Genomic DNA, 16,072 nt, shown 5'->3' with positions numbered 1-16,072 from the left:
TTAAGTAATCACTCTGTTGTCGACTATTGACAGTGTTTGCAGGTTGCTATTCAAGGCTGACAATGACGGCGAAAAGCCAAATGTTAGAAGGCTAGGTCCAAAGTATAGCTGATTGTAGAGCATTCCAGAATACTGACCATTATACTTGCCTCTTCAGAGGCACTCGCCTCCTAAGCACGTCTGTCTTTTTGGAAACTGCACATTTAGATTCCCCAATTGGATTGCCACGTCTGCAATAGTACCACAATTGCTGTAATCAAAGTAGCAAATAACCTCAAATGGAAATTTGTTGAGGACCTGCACACTGGCTGGAGAACCAGAGGGTGCCCGAAATCGCATTTCTATGAGAGGTGCAATACTCTTTCTGTGCAGTCTGACACTTAATTGGGCAGTGTCAGATCTCTCAGTCACATTCCCAGCAGGACAGAAATTCCAACCTTTAGAGTTGCTGGGCAATCCAAAACAACTTCTGTGTCTCCCCTGTCGAGCCCTTTTTAGAATCTTGTAGGTTATAATGAGAGCAACTGTTCTTCTTAACTTGGATTAGTTATATTCAGCTTCTCGTAGGCCAGCTCCTCAATTCAACAAACAATCTAGTAAAACTTTGCTGTATCATCTCAAAAGTCAGCATGTTTTTCTTAATGGCTGGAATTTTAAGATATTGGGGCAGACAAGTGAAGGTGCGAGGCTGCTATGAAATTTGGTCTCAAGTCTACCGCAGTTCTACCTAATATGGGGATGGTATGGAATAGCCTGCTAATGGGAGCCATTTGAAACCTCTTAATGTTTGGAGTAAAACTTGCTTATTCTTGTGCTCCAATCCATGTGCAATAAAGATCAATACATCATTTATCTTACCAATTACTTCCTGTACCTGCGTGCTGGCTTTCTCTCTTGTGTGAGTGCACCCAACGCCCTCTGAACATCATTTATAAATTCACACATTTAAAAGTTTGATCTTGCTACTGAAGTGAATGCCCTAAAACCTCTCCACATTATACTCTGTCACCCTGATGTCCATTCACTTAACCTATCTCCATCTCTTGCAGCTTCCCTGTCATACTCAGAGCTTACATTTCCACCTGGTTCTGTATTGTTTGCACCCATTACGCATACAGACTGAGTAGTGTCTAAGACATTGATATAGATTGTAAGTAGCAGAGGCTCCTGCACTGAGCCTTGATTTCCAATAGTCATGACCTGCAAACTTGAAAATGCTGTTTTGTCCCTATTCTTTGCTTCCTGTCAGTGCACCATTTAAAGGTATATAGAACATAGAACATAGAAGAATACAGTGCAGTACAGGCCCTTCGGCCCTCGATGTTGCGCCGATCCAAGCCCACCTAACCTACACTAGCCCACTATCCTCCATATGCCTATCCAATGCCCGCTTAAATGCCCATAATGAGGGAGAGTCCACCACTTCTACTGGTAGGGCATTCCATGAACTCACGACTCGCTGAGTAAAGAACCTACCCCTAACATCTGTCCTATACCTACCCCCCCTTAATTTAAAGCTATGCCCCCTTGTAATAGCTGACTCCATACGTGGAAAAAGATTCTCACTGTCGACCCTATCTAAACCCCTAATCATCTTGTACACCTCTATCAAGTCACCCCTAAACCTTCTTTTCTCCAATGAAAACAACCCCAAGTGCCTCAGCCTTTCCTCATACGATCTTTCTACCATACCTGGTAAACCTCCTGTGCACCCGTTCCAGTGCCTCCACATCCTTCCTATAGTATGGCGACCAAAACTGCACACAATACTCCAGATGCGGCCGCACCAGAGTCTTATACAACTGCGACATGACCTCAGTACTCCGGAACTCAATTCCTCTACCAATAAAAGCCAGTACGCCATATGCCTTCTTCACTGCACTATTTACCTGGGTGGCAACTTTCAAAGATCTGTGTACATGGACACCAAGATCCCTCTGCTCATCCACACTACCAAGTATCCGACCATTAGCCCAGTACCCCATCTTTTTATTACTCTTCCCAAAGTGAATCACTTCACACTTAGCTACATTGAACTCCATTTGCCACCTTTCTGCCCAGTTCTGCAGCTTATCTATATCCCGCTGTAACCTGCCACATCCTTCCTCACTGTCTACAACTCCTCCGACTTTCATATCATCCGCAAACTTGCTCACCCAACCTTCTAACCCCTCCTCCAGGTCATTTATAAAAATGACAAACAGCAATGGTCCCAAAACAGATCCTTGCGGAACACCGCTAGTGACGGCACTCCAAGATGAACCTTTGCCATCAACTACTACCCTCTGTCTTCTTCCAGCCAGCCAACTCCTAATCCAAACCTCCTACTCACCCTCAATGCCATACCTCTGTATTTTTTGCAGTAGTCTACCATGGGGAACCTTATCAAACGCCTTACTAAAATCCATATACACCACATCTACCGCTTTCCCCTCGTCCACCTCCTTAGTCACCTTCTCAAAGAATTCAATAAGGTTTGTGAGGCACGACCTGCCCTTCACAAAACCATGCTGACTATCCTTGATCACATTATTCCTATCCAGATGTTCATAAATCCTATCCCTTACAATTCTCTCTAAGGTTTTGCCCACAACAGAAGTGAGACTCACCGGCCTATCGTTACTAGGGTTATCCCTACTCCCCTTCTTGAACAAGAGGACCACATTTGCTAGCCTCCAATCTTCTGGCACTAATCCTGTAGACAACGAGGACATAAAAATCAAGGCCAATGGCTCTGCAATCTCCTCCCTTGCTTCCCAGAGAATCCTAGGATAAATGCCATCAGGCCTAGGGGACTTATCTATTTTCACCTTTTCCAGAATTTCCAACACCTCTTCTCTACATACCTCAAAGCCAGCCATTCTACTTAATTGTGACTCAGTACTCACATTGACAACAATGTCCTGTTCCTGATTGAATACTGACGAAAAGTATTCATTCAGTGTCTCCCCAATCTCCTCAGCCTCCACACGCAACTTCCCACTACTATCCTTGACTGGACCTATTCCTACCCTAGTCATTCTTTTATTCCTGACATACCTATAGAAAGCCTTAGGGTTTTCCCTAATCCTACCAACTAAGGACCTTTCATGTCCCCTCCTTGCTGCTCTTAGCTCTCTCTTCAGGTCCTTCCTGGCTACCTTATAACTCTCAATCGCCCCAATTGAACCTTCACGCCTCACCTTTACATAGGCCGCCCTCTTCCATTTAACAAGGGATTCCAATTCCTTATTAAACCACGGCTCCCTCACACGACCCTTTCCTCCCTGCCTGACGGGTACATACTTATCAAGGACACTCAATAGTTGCTCCTTGAACAAGCTCCACATATCAATTACGCCCTTGCCTTGAGCTTACTTTTCCAAGCCACACATCCTAAGTCATGCCTCACCGCATCATAATTTCCCTGCCCCCAGCTATAACTCTTGCCCTGTAGTGCACACTTATCCCTCTCCATCACTAGAGTAAAAGTCACCGAATTGTGGTCACTGTCCCCAAAGTGCTCACCTACCTCTAATTCTAACACCTGGCCTGGTTCATTACCCAGAACCAAATCCAGTATGGCCTCACCTCTTGTTGGCCTATCTACATATTGTGTCAGGAAACTCTCCTGCACACATTGGACAAACACTGACCCATCTAACGAACTTGAGCTATAGCTTTCCCAATCAATATCAGGAAAGTTAAAGTCCCCCATAACAACCACCCTATTAGTTTCACTCTTCTCTTGAATCATCCTCGCGATCCTTTCTTCTACGTTTCTAGGACTATTAGGAGGCCTGTAAAAAACTCCTAACAGGGTGAGCTCACCTTTCCTATTCCTAACCTACCTCAGATGGCGAGTCTTCATCCATCGTCCTTTCCACAGCTGTAATACGATCTTTGACAAGCAATGCCACACCTCCCCCTCTTTTACCCCCACCTCTGACCCTACTAAAACATTTAAACCCTGGAACCTGCAACAGCCAATCCTGTCCCTGTTCTACCCATGTCTCCGTAATAGCCACAACATCGAAGTCCCAGGTACCAACCCACGCTGCAAGTTCACCTACCTTATTTCGTATACTTCTTGCATTGAAGTATGCACACTTCAAGCCACTTTCCTGTTTACTGGCACCCTCCTTTGAAATTGATGCCATGTTCCTAACCTCCCTACACTCCAGGTCCTGCACCCTAAAGCTACAGTCTGGGTTCCCATGCCCCTGCAGAGTTAATTTAACCGCCCCCCCCCCCCCCCCCCCCAAGAGCACTAGCAAACCTCCCACCAAGGATACTGGTGCCCCTCAGGTTCAGGTGCAGACCATCCTGTTTATAGAGGTCCCACCTTCCCCAGAAAGAACCCCAGTTATCCAAATACCGGAATCCCTCCATCCTGCACCAAAAATATTTTGTAACATTTTTTTGAAGTCAATTGCCTTAAATTTTCCTATATTGAACAAAACTGTGGCAAATTAATTTTTGTTAAATTTATCAATTGAGTTAATCTAGAAATGTCTCTGCAACTTTGTTTCCATCTGCACTGGTTACAAAACAATTTATTGTTGTCATTGCCAGATTTTGCTGTGACGTTCTATCCCACCATCCAACTCCCTAATAAATATGGTCATTAGTTGAGCCTCTGCTCCAAGTCTTTCTGGGAAATGACTAGTCACATTCTGCAATTTAGAATACCTGCATTATAATCCCTAATCTGCTCAACTAATTTTCTAATCAAATCAATAATTTGTTTACAATCCCATGATTACAAATAGCCAGTTATGGTTACTCAAACATTTTCATCTGTGGCCTTTTAGACAAGGCAAAAATCTGTGAACCATTTAAAAGTTGTCATACCCAATTTCACTTACCGTTGCAAATCAGTGCAGCAGAAATCAATGAAGCAATATATATTTTGTTTTTTGCTGCAGTGTTACATCTAATGTTTGTCTTTGTAATTGAATATAGTAAGTAATTCATGACAGACACAAAAGTATAGACATCTTTATATTATGAAGAAAATTAGACAAACCGTTTATTTGAAACATTTCTTTTGAAAACGCAACGCAGAAATTAAAAATGTTTATCAAAACAAATCAATAGGAAAGTGGATCATTTAAACTACATTGTTACTTGCGTATGCTGTGCACATAGAAACCAGTTTGGTTGTGTAACATCACATGAATATTTGGAATGAGGGTTCCATCCTGCTCGCTTTTTATACTATATGGTCTTGGCTTGCATTTTGCATCTGACCACTAAGCACCTGGGGGACGCCAGGCACCACATTTTGAATGCCTTGTAGAACTCGTATAAATAACATGCATAGATATTTCAACACCGTTTTAGACATCTGTTCAAAAAACGTCGCCCAGTTTCGTCAATCATGACCAACTGTGTATAAAATGATGCTGATTCTCTGATCAGTTGAAACATTTGAATGCAATTGGCCACCTTTAATTATAGACTCCAGTGATTTCCTAATAGCAGGTGTTAAATTAAGTTTTCTTTAATTCCCTTGTTCTCTTCCTCCCCCTGCACCCCCCCCCCCCCCCAACCCCCTTAAAAAGCAGAGTGTCATGCAGTTTTCAATGAAAGTGAATGGTTCCTGAATCAAGAGAGTGTTGGAAGATTATACTTGGGGTACCAGCAATATTCTCAATCTGTTTCCTTCAAAACTTTGGGTTGGATCTGTATGATCAGCATTGAAGTTTGTCACAGGCCAACAAAAAGTATACCACAGCTTCTGTTTGCATGTCATGGTAAATCATCTTGCAGGGCATCTTATTTTGGCAGCCTCCTTACTGTTCCTCTATTGTTCCTATTCCTCTGATTATTACATAACACAGTGCTGAAGATGGCATCTCTTTTCAGGCAAATTTGCACTCAATTTTTGTGGAGGGCACTTTGGACCAGTGATAAGTTAGTAAAGGGTGAAAGCCAAGATTGAAATACTTAAGAACATTGCAAATGCTAAAATACTTTTTACCTTCATCTTAATTGCAGTGGCCCTTTAATGAATACTGGCCTTTTTAACACCTGTCCACAACCTACCTCTCTTAATGATCCCTATTATCTGACGCAAAATGGGCTCCTTGAATATTTGGTACTCAAACACATGCAAAGCCAATTCAGCAGCAAATGGGCAAAAGTTGAACCTTGGGGACCACAACATTTTTCTAGAATATGTCCAACAAAGGTTCCTGATTTAATCAAGCAAACTGCAATCTATTTTGAACCTCAGAAAATTAGTTTATTCCAGGGAAATAGGAGCACATTCAACTCAGCTTTTTAGCTATCTTTATTTAGACATCAGGTATGATGAAATGAGGACAATCACCATAACATTTTTTAATGTAAAAAGTGTTCTAGAACATTGAACATTACAGCGCAGTACACGCCCTTCGGCCCTCGATGTTGCGCCGAACAGTCATACCAATCTGAAGCCATCTAGCCTACACTATTCCATGTACGTTACACTATTCCAACCACCACCCTCTGTCTTCTTTCAGCAAGCCAATTACTGTTGGTGGAGGCAGGGTGATGACAGTGTGTGTTTGGGTTTTAGCTCTGTTTACACTTAGCGAGGTTTGAGAACCAAATCACAGCCCTACTCAACAAACTTCAGAAATCTGGAGGAATAAATAAGACCGACTTTCAAAAAATAGAAGCAGATGGATCCAACACACCACGCTTCTATGGATTACCCAATATTCACAAACCAGGAACCCCCCCCCCCCCCCCCCAGACCCATAGTCTCACTACCTGGAACACCAACTTACAGATTTGCCAAGGAGCTACACCAAAGACTAAAACACTTAGTAGAAGACTCATGCCACTCCATCCACTCCACCCAAGAATTCCTGAAGACCATCAAAGACACTCGAATAGAAAAGGATGAAATAATGATCTCCTTTGATGTAACAGCCCTGTTTATATCAATCAACATTAACCTGGCCAGGGAAACACTGACTACACTATTAGAAGATCCAAAGAGACATACACCTAACACCACTAACTTCATCAACAAGGACAGTATCATCAAGCTAGCGTTCTATGCCTTACCACACACTTCACCTACAGACAAACCAACGGAACACTCCGATATCAGTGTTCTTAGCAGAGGCAGTAATGCAGAGACTTAAACAAACAGCTCTGCCAACCATCCAACCCAAACTTTGGGTTCGCTACGTGGATGACACCTTTGTCATCACTAAATGAAACAAATTAGAGGAAACCTTCAAGATCATCAATAATTCCCTTGCTGGCATAAAATTCACTAAAGAGGAGGAAAACCACAACAAACTGCCATTCCCAGATGTCATAGTAGAGCAAAGAGCCAATGGGGAACTTCAAATCAGCGTCTTCAGGCAAACAACACATACGGACCAAATATTGAACTACAGAAGTAATCACCCCAACACCCGCAAACGAAGCTGCATCAGAACATTATTTCAATGAACCACCATGCACTGCAGCACAGAGGAACTATGCAGAGCAGAGGAAAATCACCAATACCATGTCTTCAAAAAGAATGTGTACCCAATAAATACAATTTGCTGATTTCTCAGCAACAAACCCAAACAAGCAGACAAAACATGTCCAGAAACCCTAGCCACTCTCCCCTACATCAAAGACATCTTGAAAATGACTACCAGACTACTCAGACCCCTTGGCATCATGGTAGCCCACAAACCCACCAACACCCTAAAACAGCAGCTAATGAACTTGAAAGACCCCATACAGACAACAACAAAACTGATGTCATTTAAAAAATACCGTGCAAGAACTGTAACAAACACTACATTGGACAAACAGGCAGAAAACTAGCCACCAGGATCCATGAACACCAACTAGCCACAAAAAGACATGACCCTCTCTCACTAGTATCCTCACATACGGATGAGGAAGGACATCACTTCGACTGGGACAATACATCTATCCTGGGACAAGCCAAACATAGACATGCACGAGAATTCCCAGAAGCATGGCATTCTAACCGGAACTCTATCAACAAACACATCAAGTTAGACCCCATCTACCACCCCCTAAGAAAAGAAACAGGAAGTGACTTCAACACAGGAAATAATATCACCAACCCAAAGAAACCCAAACATATAAATAGAAAGCAGGAATTTTCAGCAGTGCTTTGCCTGAGGCCCACTGAAGATGTTACCTAGTAGGGTGATGAAACGTCTGGAAATGAACCTTCCAGCTCAGCGAGCAAACCTACATCCAGAATTCTCTTTACTCTCCCAGAGAAATTATGTTGAAGGCTGGGAACCTGCTGCAAGACTTTTTTTTATTTCCAGCTTAATATTTATACATATTGTTTGCACTAGCTTAGAGCTTCTGAAACAAAATCGGAAATTGCTGGTGAAACTCAGCAGGTCAGGCAGCATCTGTGAGGAGAAATCAGAGCTAACGTTTTGAGTCCAGTGACTATTCATAACAGTTCTGATGAGTCACCAGATTCAAAACATTAATTCTGTTTTGTCCCCACAGATGCTACCAAGCCTCTGAGTTTCTCCAGCAATTTAGTTTTTTCAGATCTCCATTCCCTATTCTAAATACCAAAAGAACTGTGGATACTCTGTCAGAAACAAAAATAGAAATTGCTGGAAAAGCTCACCAGGTCTGGCAGCAACTGTGAAGAGAAACCAGAGTTAACGTTTTGGGTCTGGTAACCCTTCCTCAGAACTACCTGTTGTATTTAGATTCTAAAATCTCTCCCCCAAAATTTCAGATCTTTCAGGATCATTCTCTGATGTTTTGACCAATCTTGTTCTAATCTTATCCTGAGGTTGAGTATGTTCTGCATTTTCCTTTTGTCAGCGAGTGTTCCTCTCCTGGGTGGTTATAGAGATGGATTTTTTTCTTGCGTGTCAAGAAATAGTTTCTATTGATGTTTCTGTTCAATGATGATTCATTGCAGATTCTCTTAATCCCATGCTCTGTTCCAGCCATATGTGATCCTGACTGTGATGTGTTTGTTCTAATACTTTCTTCTCTTGTTTGATCTCTTTCCCATTTTCCTTCCCAAGCTGAAGCTTTAGTAATATTTGTGCCCTTTACCTGTTGACCTTTCAGGCTTGGTTGCCCCCTTTGCTCCACTTCAGTCTGCTTCTCTCCTGTTTTGATCATTGTTGATAATGTGAGGCATTTCTGTGGACTAGATGGAAAAGATGAAGGTAATAGTGGTTCTCCGTTCTCTTGGCTGTTTACAGTTCATGGAGTACAATTAGTAGTAATTTCCCTTAGAGTGCAAGTTACCATTTTGATTGTTGCACCCTCACATGACGCTTTGCAATTCCCAAATGTCCTTGATGAATTATTTAAAGATTCACAAGTTGATGAGCTCTTGATACTACCAATCTAATCTGATGAAAACTAGCAAGTCATCAGTGATAGTTAGGTACTGTTGTGGTATTGGCTTATTAGGTATGTTGTCTGGTCATCCTTCCAGACAGTATTTCCACATTTTGTTACATTTTTCATCCTGTTCTCAGGCTTCTCGTACGTATTGCAGATTCTTTCAGTAGCTGGTGAATGTTTAGTAACTTCTGATGTGTGGCATTAGCCTCTTGGGTGAAATTTAAATCCTCTTGTTCTGTTCCACTCATTGATATCCCCAAGAATGCTGTTGTGTGATGCTTCCCCAGTATGTATTCTCTAGTTGAGTTCCACATGTTCCTTATCCGGACTGCTCATTTCTGGTTGGCATCTTGGCAATTTCTTGTGTTCAGAAGCATGCCCAATGTTTTATAGTTTCATTTTGAATGTAAGCCCATCAAACATTCTGAAGTTTTCGTACACCCACATTACTACTTTCTTAATTTTGACATGAGGGGAAAGTGAGGACTGCAGATGCTAACGAATCAGAGTCAAAGTGTGGCACTGGAAAAGCACAACAGGTCAGGCAGCATCCGAGGAGCAGGAAAGTCGACGTTTTGGGCTTATGCCCTTTATCAGGAGTGTGGCGGTCTTGGGAAAGGGGCTGAGAGATAATAGGGGGGGGTGGATGTGGGGCTGGAGGGAAGGTAGCTGGGAAGGCGATAGGTGGAGGTTGATTGACAGGTCAGTGGGGAGGATGGAGCAGATAGTTGGGAAGGAAAATGGACAGGTTAAGAGGGTAGTGCCAAATTGAAGGGTTGGACCTCTGATGGAGTGGGGAAATTTGGAAATTCGTGAAGTTGACATTGAAGGTTCCTAATGTGGAAGATGAGGCGTTCTTCCTCCAATTATCAGCTGGCTTGGGTTTGGCAGTGCAGAAGGCCCAGGACTTGTCCATCCTTTGTGGAGTTGAAGTGGTCAGCCCAAGAGTGGTGGAGTTGTTGGGTGCATGTGTCCCAGAGATGTTCCCTGAAATGCTCCATGAGTTGACATTCTGTCTGTATGACATGATACCATTTTGTGTCTGTGATCTAGAGACATTGTAAACTGGTCTAAACTTTACAACTTTCTCCACTTTACAGTACGGTCACCAATCTGGTTGAAGATGCATCAGTAGTTGGTAAATATGGATCATGTGCCAAGATTCCTTAAGAGATCAGGAGTTGTTTGATGTTGTGAAATGCCTTTTCTTGCTTGACATTCTAGCACTGTTGTTGAGTCTGGCATAAAAGCTGTCTCAAAGGCTTTTAAATTTCTGCCAAATTTGTTAGCAACCTGTTCACTTGATTTACCATCCCATGAATCTTTGAAATCCTATGACGTTTCCATTATTCTCTTACTGCTTTGTCTTTTTTTGTGTGTGGGTTAGCTGTGATTCTGGTCTTTTGGGTAATCTGCCCAAGAAAGTTTACCTTTGGTTTTGCAAGCTTGCACTTGGAATGCAGGTTTAACACTGAACAATACAAGTCTTTTACTTTTGGATAATGTTCCTCTTTTGTGGGTCAGTGTGGCATATTACACTGCCATTGCCTTCCAATGTGTTTGACAATTTTTTTTCTGAAATGTTTCTGGCATGAGAGCAATTGCAAAAGGTAATTTGTTGGAACAATAATGGCCAAAATAAATAATAACTGCATTTATTAAATTAATAATTAAGTTTTGTAGAGTCTTAGTCCAGAGGTAATTACCAAAATTCCACTTCTAGATCCAATTTGATGAACACTTGACGAGTTTTGCTGGACCTTTCCAGCACCTGACGCAATTGGATCAATCTTGCATTTCACTGTTTTGTTGAATAGTTAACTCCACACAGATTCTGATCAAAAACTATTTGGATTTGGAACGATCAACATACCTGCACACTGTCTTGTTAACATAGCCAGTGAAACCACTCCCTGTCATAGTATACTCTGTATATTTTAAATTTTGTCCAAGACCACTGCTGTCAGTATATAAGTAGATTGGTATAGCATCATCCTGTGAGACAGTGATACTGTGACTTCAGTCTTCCAAAACTTGAATAATTTTGGAATTAATTTGCTTACCTTGTTTCTGAAATCCCATCTACCTTACAGATTCATTACAGTTTTAAGCTTGCCTTTGTTTAGTAGAGAACATTCAGTATTCTGATTGAGAGAGGCATTCCAAGGCTTCTATTCACTTCTACCCTGAGCTTTGACATGAGTTGGCCTGTTCCTATTAATAATTTTCCTTCAGGCCCTTGCAATTTCATGGATGATGGTTGTAATTTTATTTATTTATGCCATTTATGTTTACATTGCAATACTGAAACATCAGCTCCTGCATCAAGATTAAACTGTGGTGTGTCAGTTTACTCCCAGTTTGACACTCCAGTGTTTGGTTTCAGAATCATTGATTTTTTCCAAAAGATTTTTTTCTGACTTGTATAGTTCTTCAATTTCTTTAATGTGGCTTTACTTTAGGAATTTCTTCATTTATTTTCTATTTATCTATAGTTTAAACTGACAGTGCTTCAAAATAACTTGTTATTCTATAGTTGGTGCTGAGCTGCTTCTGAATATTCTTCCTATTTGTGTGTCTTGTTTGTGCCATATCAGGCACATGCAAGGTGGCAGTCAGTGCACTTTCTGTTATGGGCTGCATTTCAAAGAACAGTACAGCACAGATATAGACCCTTTGGCCCTTTGTGCTGACATGACGCTTTTCTAAACTATAAACGTTTTGTCTCGATGTTGTTTGCATCCCTCTATTTGCTGCCTGTCAAGATGCCTCAAATTCTGCTGTTGTATCTGCTTCCAACACCACCTCAGACAGCACATTCCAGGCACTTACTACCCTTTGTGTAAATTAGAAAAAAATCCTTTAATTGATATTTCTAACTTGGGGAAGAAGACCCTGACTATCCACACCTCTCATAGTTTTGTAAACATCTCGGGCAACAACATTCAAGTGAAAACAAATCAATTTGTCCAATCTCTCCTCATTGCTCATACCTTCCAAGAAGGGCAAATCTTTCTGTACCCTCTCCAAAACCTTTATTCTTCTGGTAGTGTGGTGATCAGAACTGTATACGATATTGCAAATGTGGCCCGAGTAAAGTTCTATGCAGCTGCATCATGACTTACCAATTTTTATACTCTGTCCTGAGAGATGATGGTAAACTTGCCATATGCCGCCTTCACCACTATATCCACTTGCGTTGCCACTTTCAGAAAACTATGGACCTGTATACGAAGATTTTGTACAAGACCCCAGCAATTTTCTTCTTCCTTTCCCTCACTTCTCTGGAATGCATCCCATTAGGTTCTGGGGACTTGTGTACCTTAATGCTTTTCAAAACACTCAACACTACCTCCCTTTTTATATATCAGCATGCCCTAAAATAAGGACACATCCTCCTCCAGACTCACCGTCCACCATGTCCTCCTCCTTTGTGAATACCAATGCATAGTACTCATTTAAGATCTCACCCACTTGCAGCTCTACATGTAAATTCAGTTGCTTGTCCTTGAGTGGACCTACAGTTTTCCTAGCTAACTACTTGCTCCCTAAAATGCCTTGGGCCTTACCTTAATTCTGTTGCTAAGGGGAGTTCCTAGCACTTTTAGCCCTCCTAGCTACTTGTGTAAATTCTTTCCTGCTTTCTTTGTTCTCCAACGGCTGTTTGTCTTCAGTTTATTAACGCCTTTTTTTGGTTTTGCAGCCCAGAAACTGAATTGCTTCCTTCATTCCCTTTCGATGATGCATCAGTTCCTCAAATTCTGTTTGCCTAATAATTTGCAGAATTTTCTACTGCTATGTCCTCTATCTTCCACAAGTTCTGACAGTCCTGTCTGCAACTCTATGTTCTGGTTGTAAATAGGGCTGCCACACCTGCCCTATCTATCATCCTGACTACCTCTGGCCCAGAAGGTTCCGGTTCATGTCTCCATCGTCCTGGAGGTATGGCAGAATATATTTGAATAGCTTGATTGAAAGTACTAAGTTGAGATGCCTTATGTTATTTTGAAAATCATGTGGTTCACTTCAAGCCTACGGAAGCTTTTATGTAATATTTGGGATGGAGATATAGACATTTATAAATGCTACCTGTAAGAACCCTTAGACTTGAGTTGAAATTTGTGGTTTTCTATTTAAACGTCTTTTGTTTTCACCGCACAGCGCAAATGGACTCCAGGGCTGAAATGTTAAATGCACCAGGGATAGGCACGCAAACTGGATCTGAGGTTCTCTCTCTCGTTTTCCATAAACACTCTGGGGATGAGCAACCTAAGGTACATCTGAAAAAGGTAGATGTCCATACAGACTCTGCAGATCAAAGCCAGTCAGACAAAATCGCAACTTTGAAGCTGGAGGAAGCATCTGTGTTAAAGCTACATTCCAACAATGTTGAACATAATATGTTTCCTAAATGTGCTACTGAAGCTGACAGTTCCTATGTCTCAGCCACTTACAGCTCTCCACTGGAAAAGACAAAACCCCGCCACTTTGAAGATAACCCAAGGTTAGCATCTTTTGTAATCGCTGGTGGAGGTAAAGATGTTTCATTTGAGGGATGGAAAGTAAAGCCTACAACTTGTTGCACCCATTGTTTTCATCAAGCTAATTCAAAAAGCAGGTGATAACTTTAACACGTCCTCATGGCACACTGTTCACACCCCCTTGGGAGTTGCAGCATCTTTACGAAAGAACACCTCAACATACCTTTCTTTAGATATGTTCAATAAAGCGATGGTGCGCACTATGTCTGTCTTTTTCTTCATTGAAGCAAATATTGAGATCAGTGCAAATATAGAATAGCAAAGCACATTGGAACAGCTCTGAAATCAATCCAAAGTTGGCACAGTTTGGGATCTGATTAAAGTTTGTTTGGAATTTGTTAGCTTTTCTTAAAGGGGATCCTCAGAACCATCTGCTGCCTTAAAATGTGAAAAATGTTATTTGCTTACTCACAAAATCATCTGCCAAATGTTCTAAGCTGCATGCTGTTGGGTCTTTTAAGAGCAAGCCAGCTCTAAACGGGCTTGTATATTTTCACAATTGAGGGGATGGTGGGAGAGCAGCAAAAGCACTCTTCCACATCCCACCACCCCATGCATTTTGATAAATGGAGTTTGTGTCAATTACTTTTAAATTAACTATTTTATGCTCAACGCTTTGTGAAATTGAGGATCTGCAACTGCACTCAAGTGGTGCTGTTGACATCCCACTTAGAGTTCTCTTCAGGGAAGATCACTTCAGAAAAAGTTCAGAATTGGGCAGTGCATAGTAGAAACACATTGGAGGCTTCTGTGCCATGTGAAAAACTACCACTATTCTCCAGACTTTCCAAATTGAGCGTGGTTAGGAACACTTAGCATGGTTATGAACACATCACATCTGATGTTTCCATTTGTGTCATCATCACTCCCCATGGTGAGGTGAAAATGATACCCTTTAAATTAAGATCATGTCTGCCTAAGTGTGGCATGAAGCACCCTGAACAAAATTCATATAGCGGGAAACCTCTCCACTGATGGATCGTATGTCGTACAAAGAATAATACCACATCATCCTCCTAGCAGGAAGTCCTAGTTCTGGGTCCTAGGCCCCATATGCCTTCAGTTTTTTAAACCTCTGCTTACATTGTTAGAAATGGGAGTGGTCATTGACGATTACAATTTTCAGTTCAGCAGCAACTCACCAAGTCCCCTTCAGCAGTACCTTCCACCATTATGATTGTACAGTGCCTTTAAGAGGGATTTGTTCTCTGCTATTTCTCTTGGAGAGGTGGTGGCAGAACCTCTGCTTCAGGCACAGAGGGTAAACATCTCTGAGCTCCCTGTGTGTGTGTGTTTTTGTTAATATTTAGACAAAAGCAGCATGAGTGGATGGAGTCATATTCACGCAGACCTAAGGTGTTAGTTTTGTTTTCAGCTAAAGTTGGGATTTGAAGCTGATGGATACAGCTATGTCTCTGCTGCAGCAAAACACCTGAGTTCTCCCTGCTCTGCTAGACAGTAACACTGAACAGAACAATCTCTTCCCATCCAGGAGAAAGGAAGTGAGGAAAATCTGTTTTGCTGAATTTGCCAAGGGTATGTTTATGGGATGCTACTATATTGGAGCAGTTGATGAATAGTAATTAAATAATATTTAATTAAGCATTTCAATAGAATTAAAGTTATGTTTATTGTGTTTTGTATTTTAACTGTGGTGTAAGAATAAAATGTGTTTTGCTTAAAGCTGAGTAGTGGACCAATCAAATTATATCTGGAACACAGCACCTTACATTTTACTTTAAATAAGGTAAAAGTTAGGGTCTAGGCTATCTTTTCGATAAAGTTTGAGGGAGTTTGGTCTGGTCCATAACTCTTCCATCAATTGTTTATTTTTTGAAATATCAGCCTCAATAAAAAGCATGAATGCTCACTGCAGGCATAAAAACCATTGAACATGGCAGAATTACCTGAGTAGCTGTAGGGTATCTGAGTGCCTGTTGGCGATGAACATGACGGATCAATAGCTCACTATGAAACTCAATGGACCCATGTTTCTCCAAATCTCCCCACTGACAGAACCTCTGACACTCCTGTTTCGTGAGAGCTCCCTGAATTGGACCAAGTTAACAGCCCCACTCAGAGAACTCATTCTCTGAGATCCACTTGGCTGATTTCATTACAATCGCTACACTCCTTTACAGAGGGGTTCAAAATCCATCCTTTCTCTTGTATAATATACA

The 16,072-nt window shown here is 41.6% G+C and overlaps 1 protein-coding gene and 1 long non-coding RNA gene across 3 annotated transcripts in view; both read left to right on the top strand.

Moving 5' to 3' along the window:
- Positions 1-15,569, top strand: part of LOC122556828 (rab11 family-interacting protein 2-like) — a 38,205-nt gene extending 22,636 nt beyond the window's left edge. Inside the window, exons 4-5 of one of the 2 annotated variants that reach the window (XM_087995513.1) lie at positions 13,513-13,855; positions 15,268-15,569. In XM_087995513.1, coding sequence (XP_087851639.1) covers positions 13,513-13,855; positions 15,268-15,271 — 347 coding nt within the window. In that variant the 3' untranslated portion in view covers positions 15,272-15,569. Of the gene's footprint in view, positions 1-13,512 lie in introns of both variants that reach the window. The other variant, XM_043704053.2, reaches the window with a different exon arrangement.
- On the top strand, positions 8,517-13,131 carry LOC148147594 (uncharacterized). The gene is made up of 3 exons (XR_015759836.1): positions 8,517-9,167; positions 10,452-10,489; positions 13,055-13,131. It is a non-coding gene; the product is annotated as an uncharacterized LOC148147594 (long non-coding RNA).
- Positions 15,570-16,072: the final 503 nt, after the last annotated feature.

Source organism: Chiloscyllium plagiosum, unplaced genomic scaffold (assembly GCF_037043375.1).
Source record: "Chiloscyllium plagiosum isolate Xiang-an unplaced genomic scaffold, Cpla_swu_hap1 HiC_scaffold_16, whole genome shotgun sequence".
NCBI classification, from domain to species: Eukaryota; Metazoa; Chordata; class Chondrichthyes; order Orectolobiformes; family Hemiscylliidae; genus Chiloscyllium; species Chiloscyllium plagiosum.
This window is presented reverse-complemented; position numbering and strand designations above follow the sequence as displayed.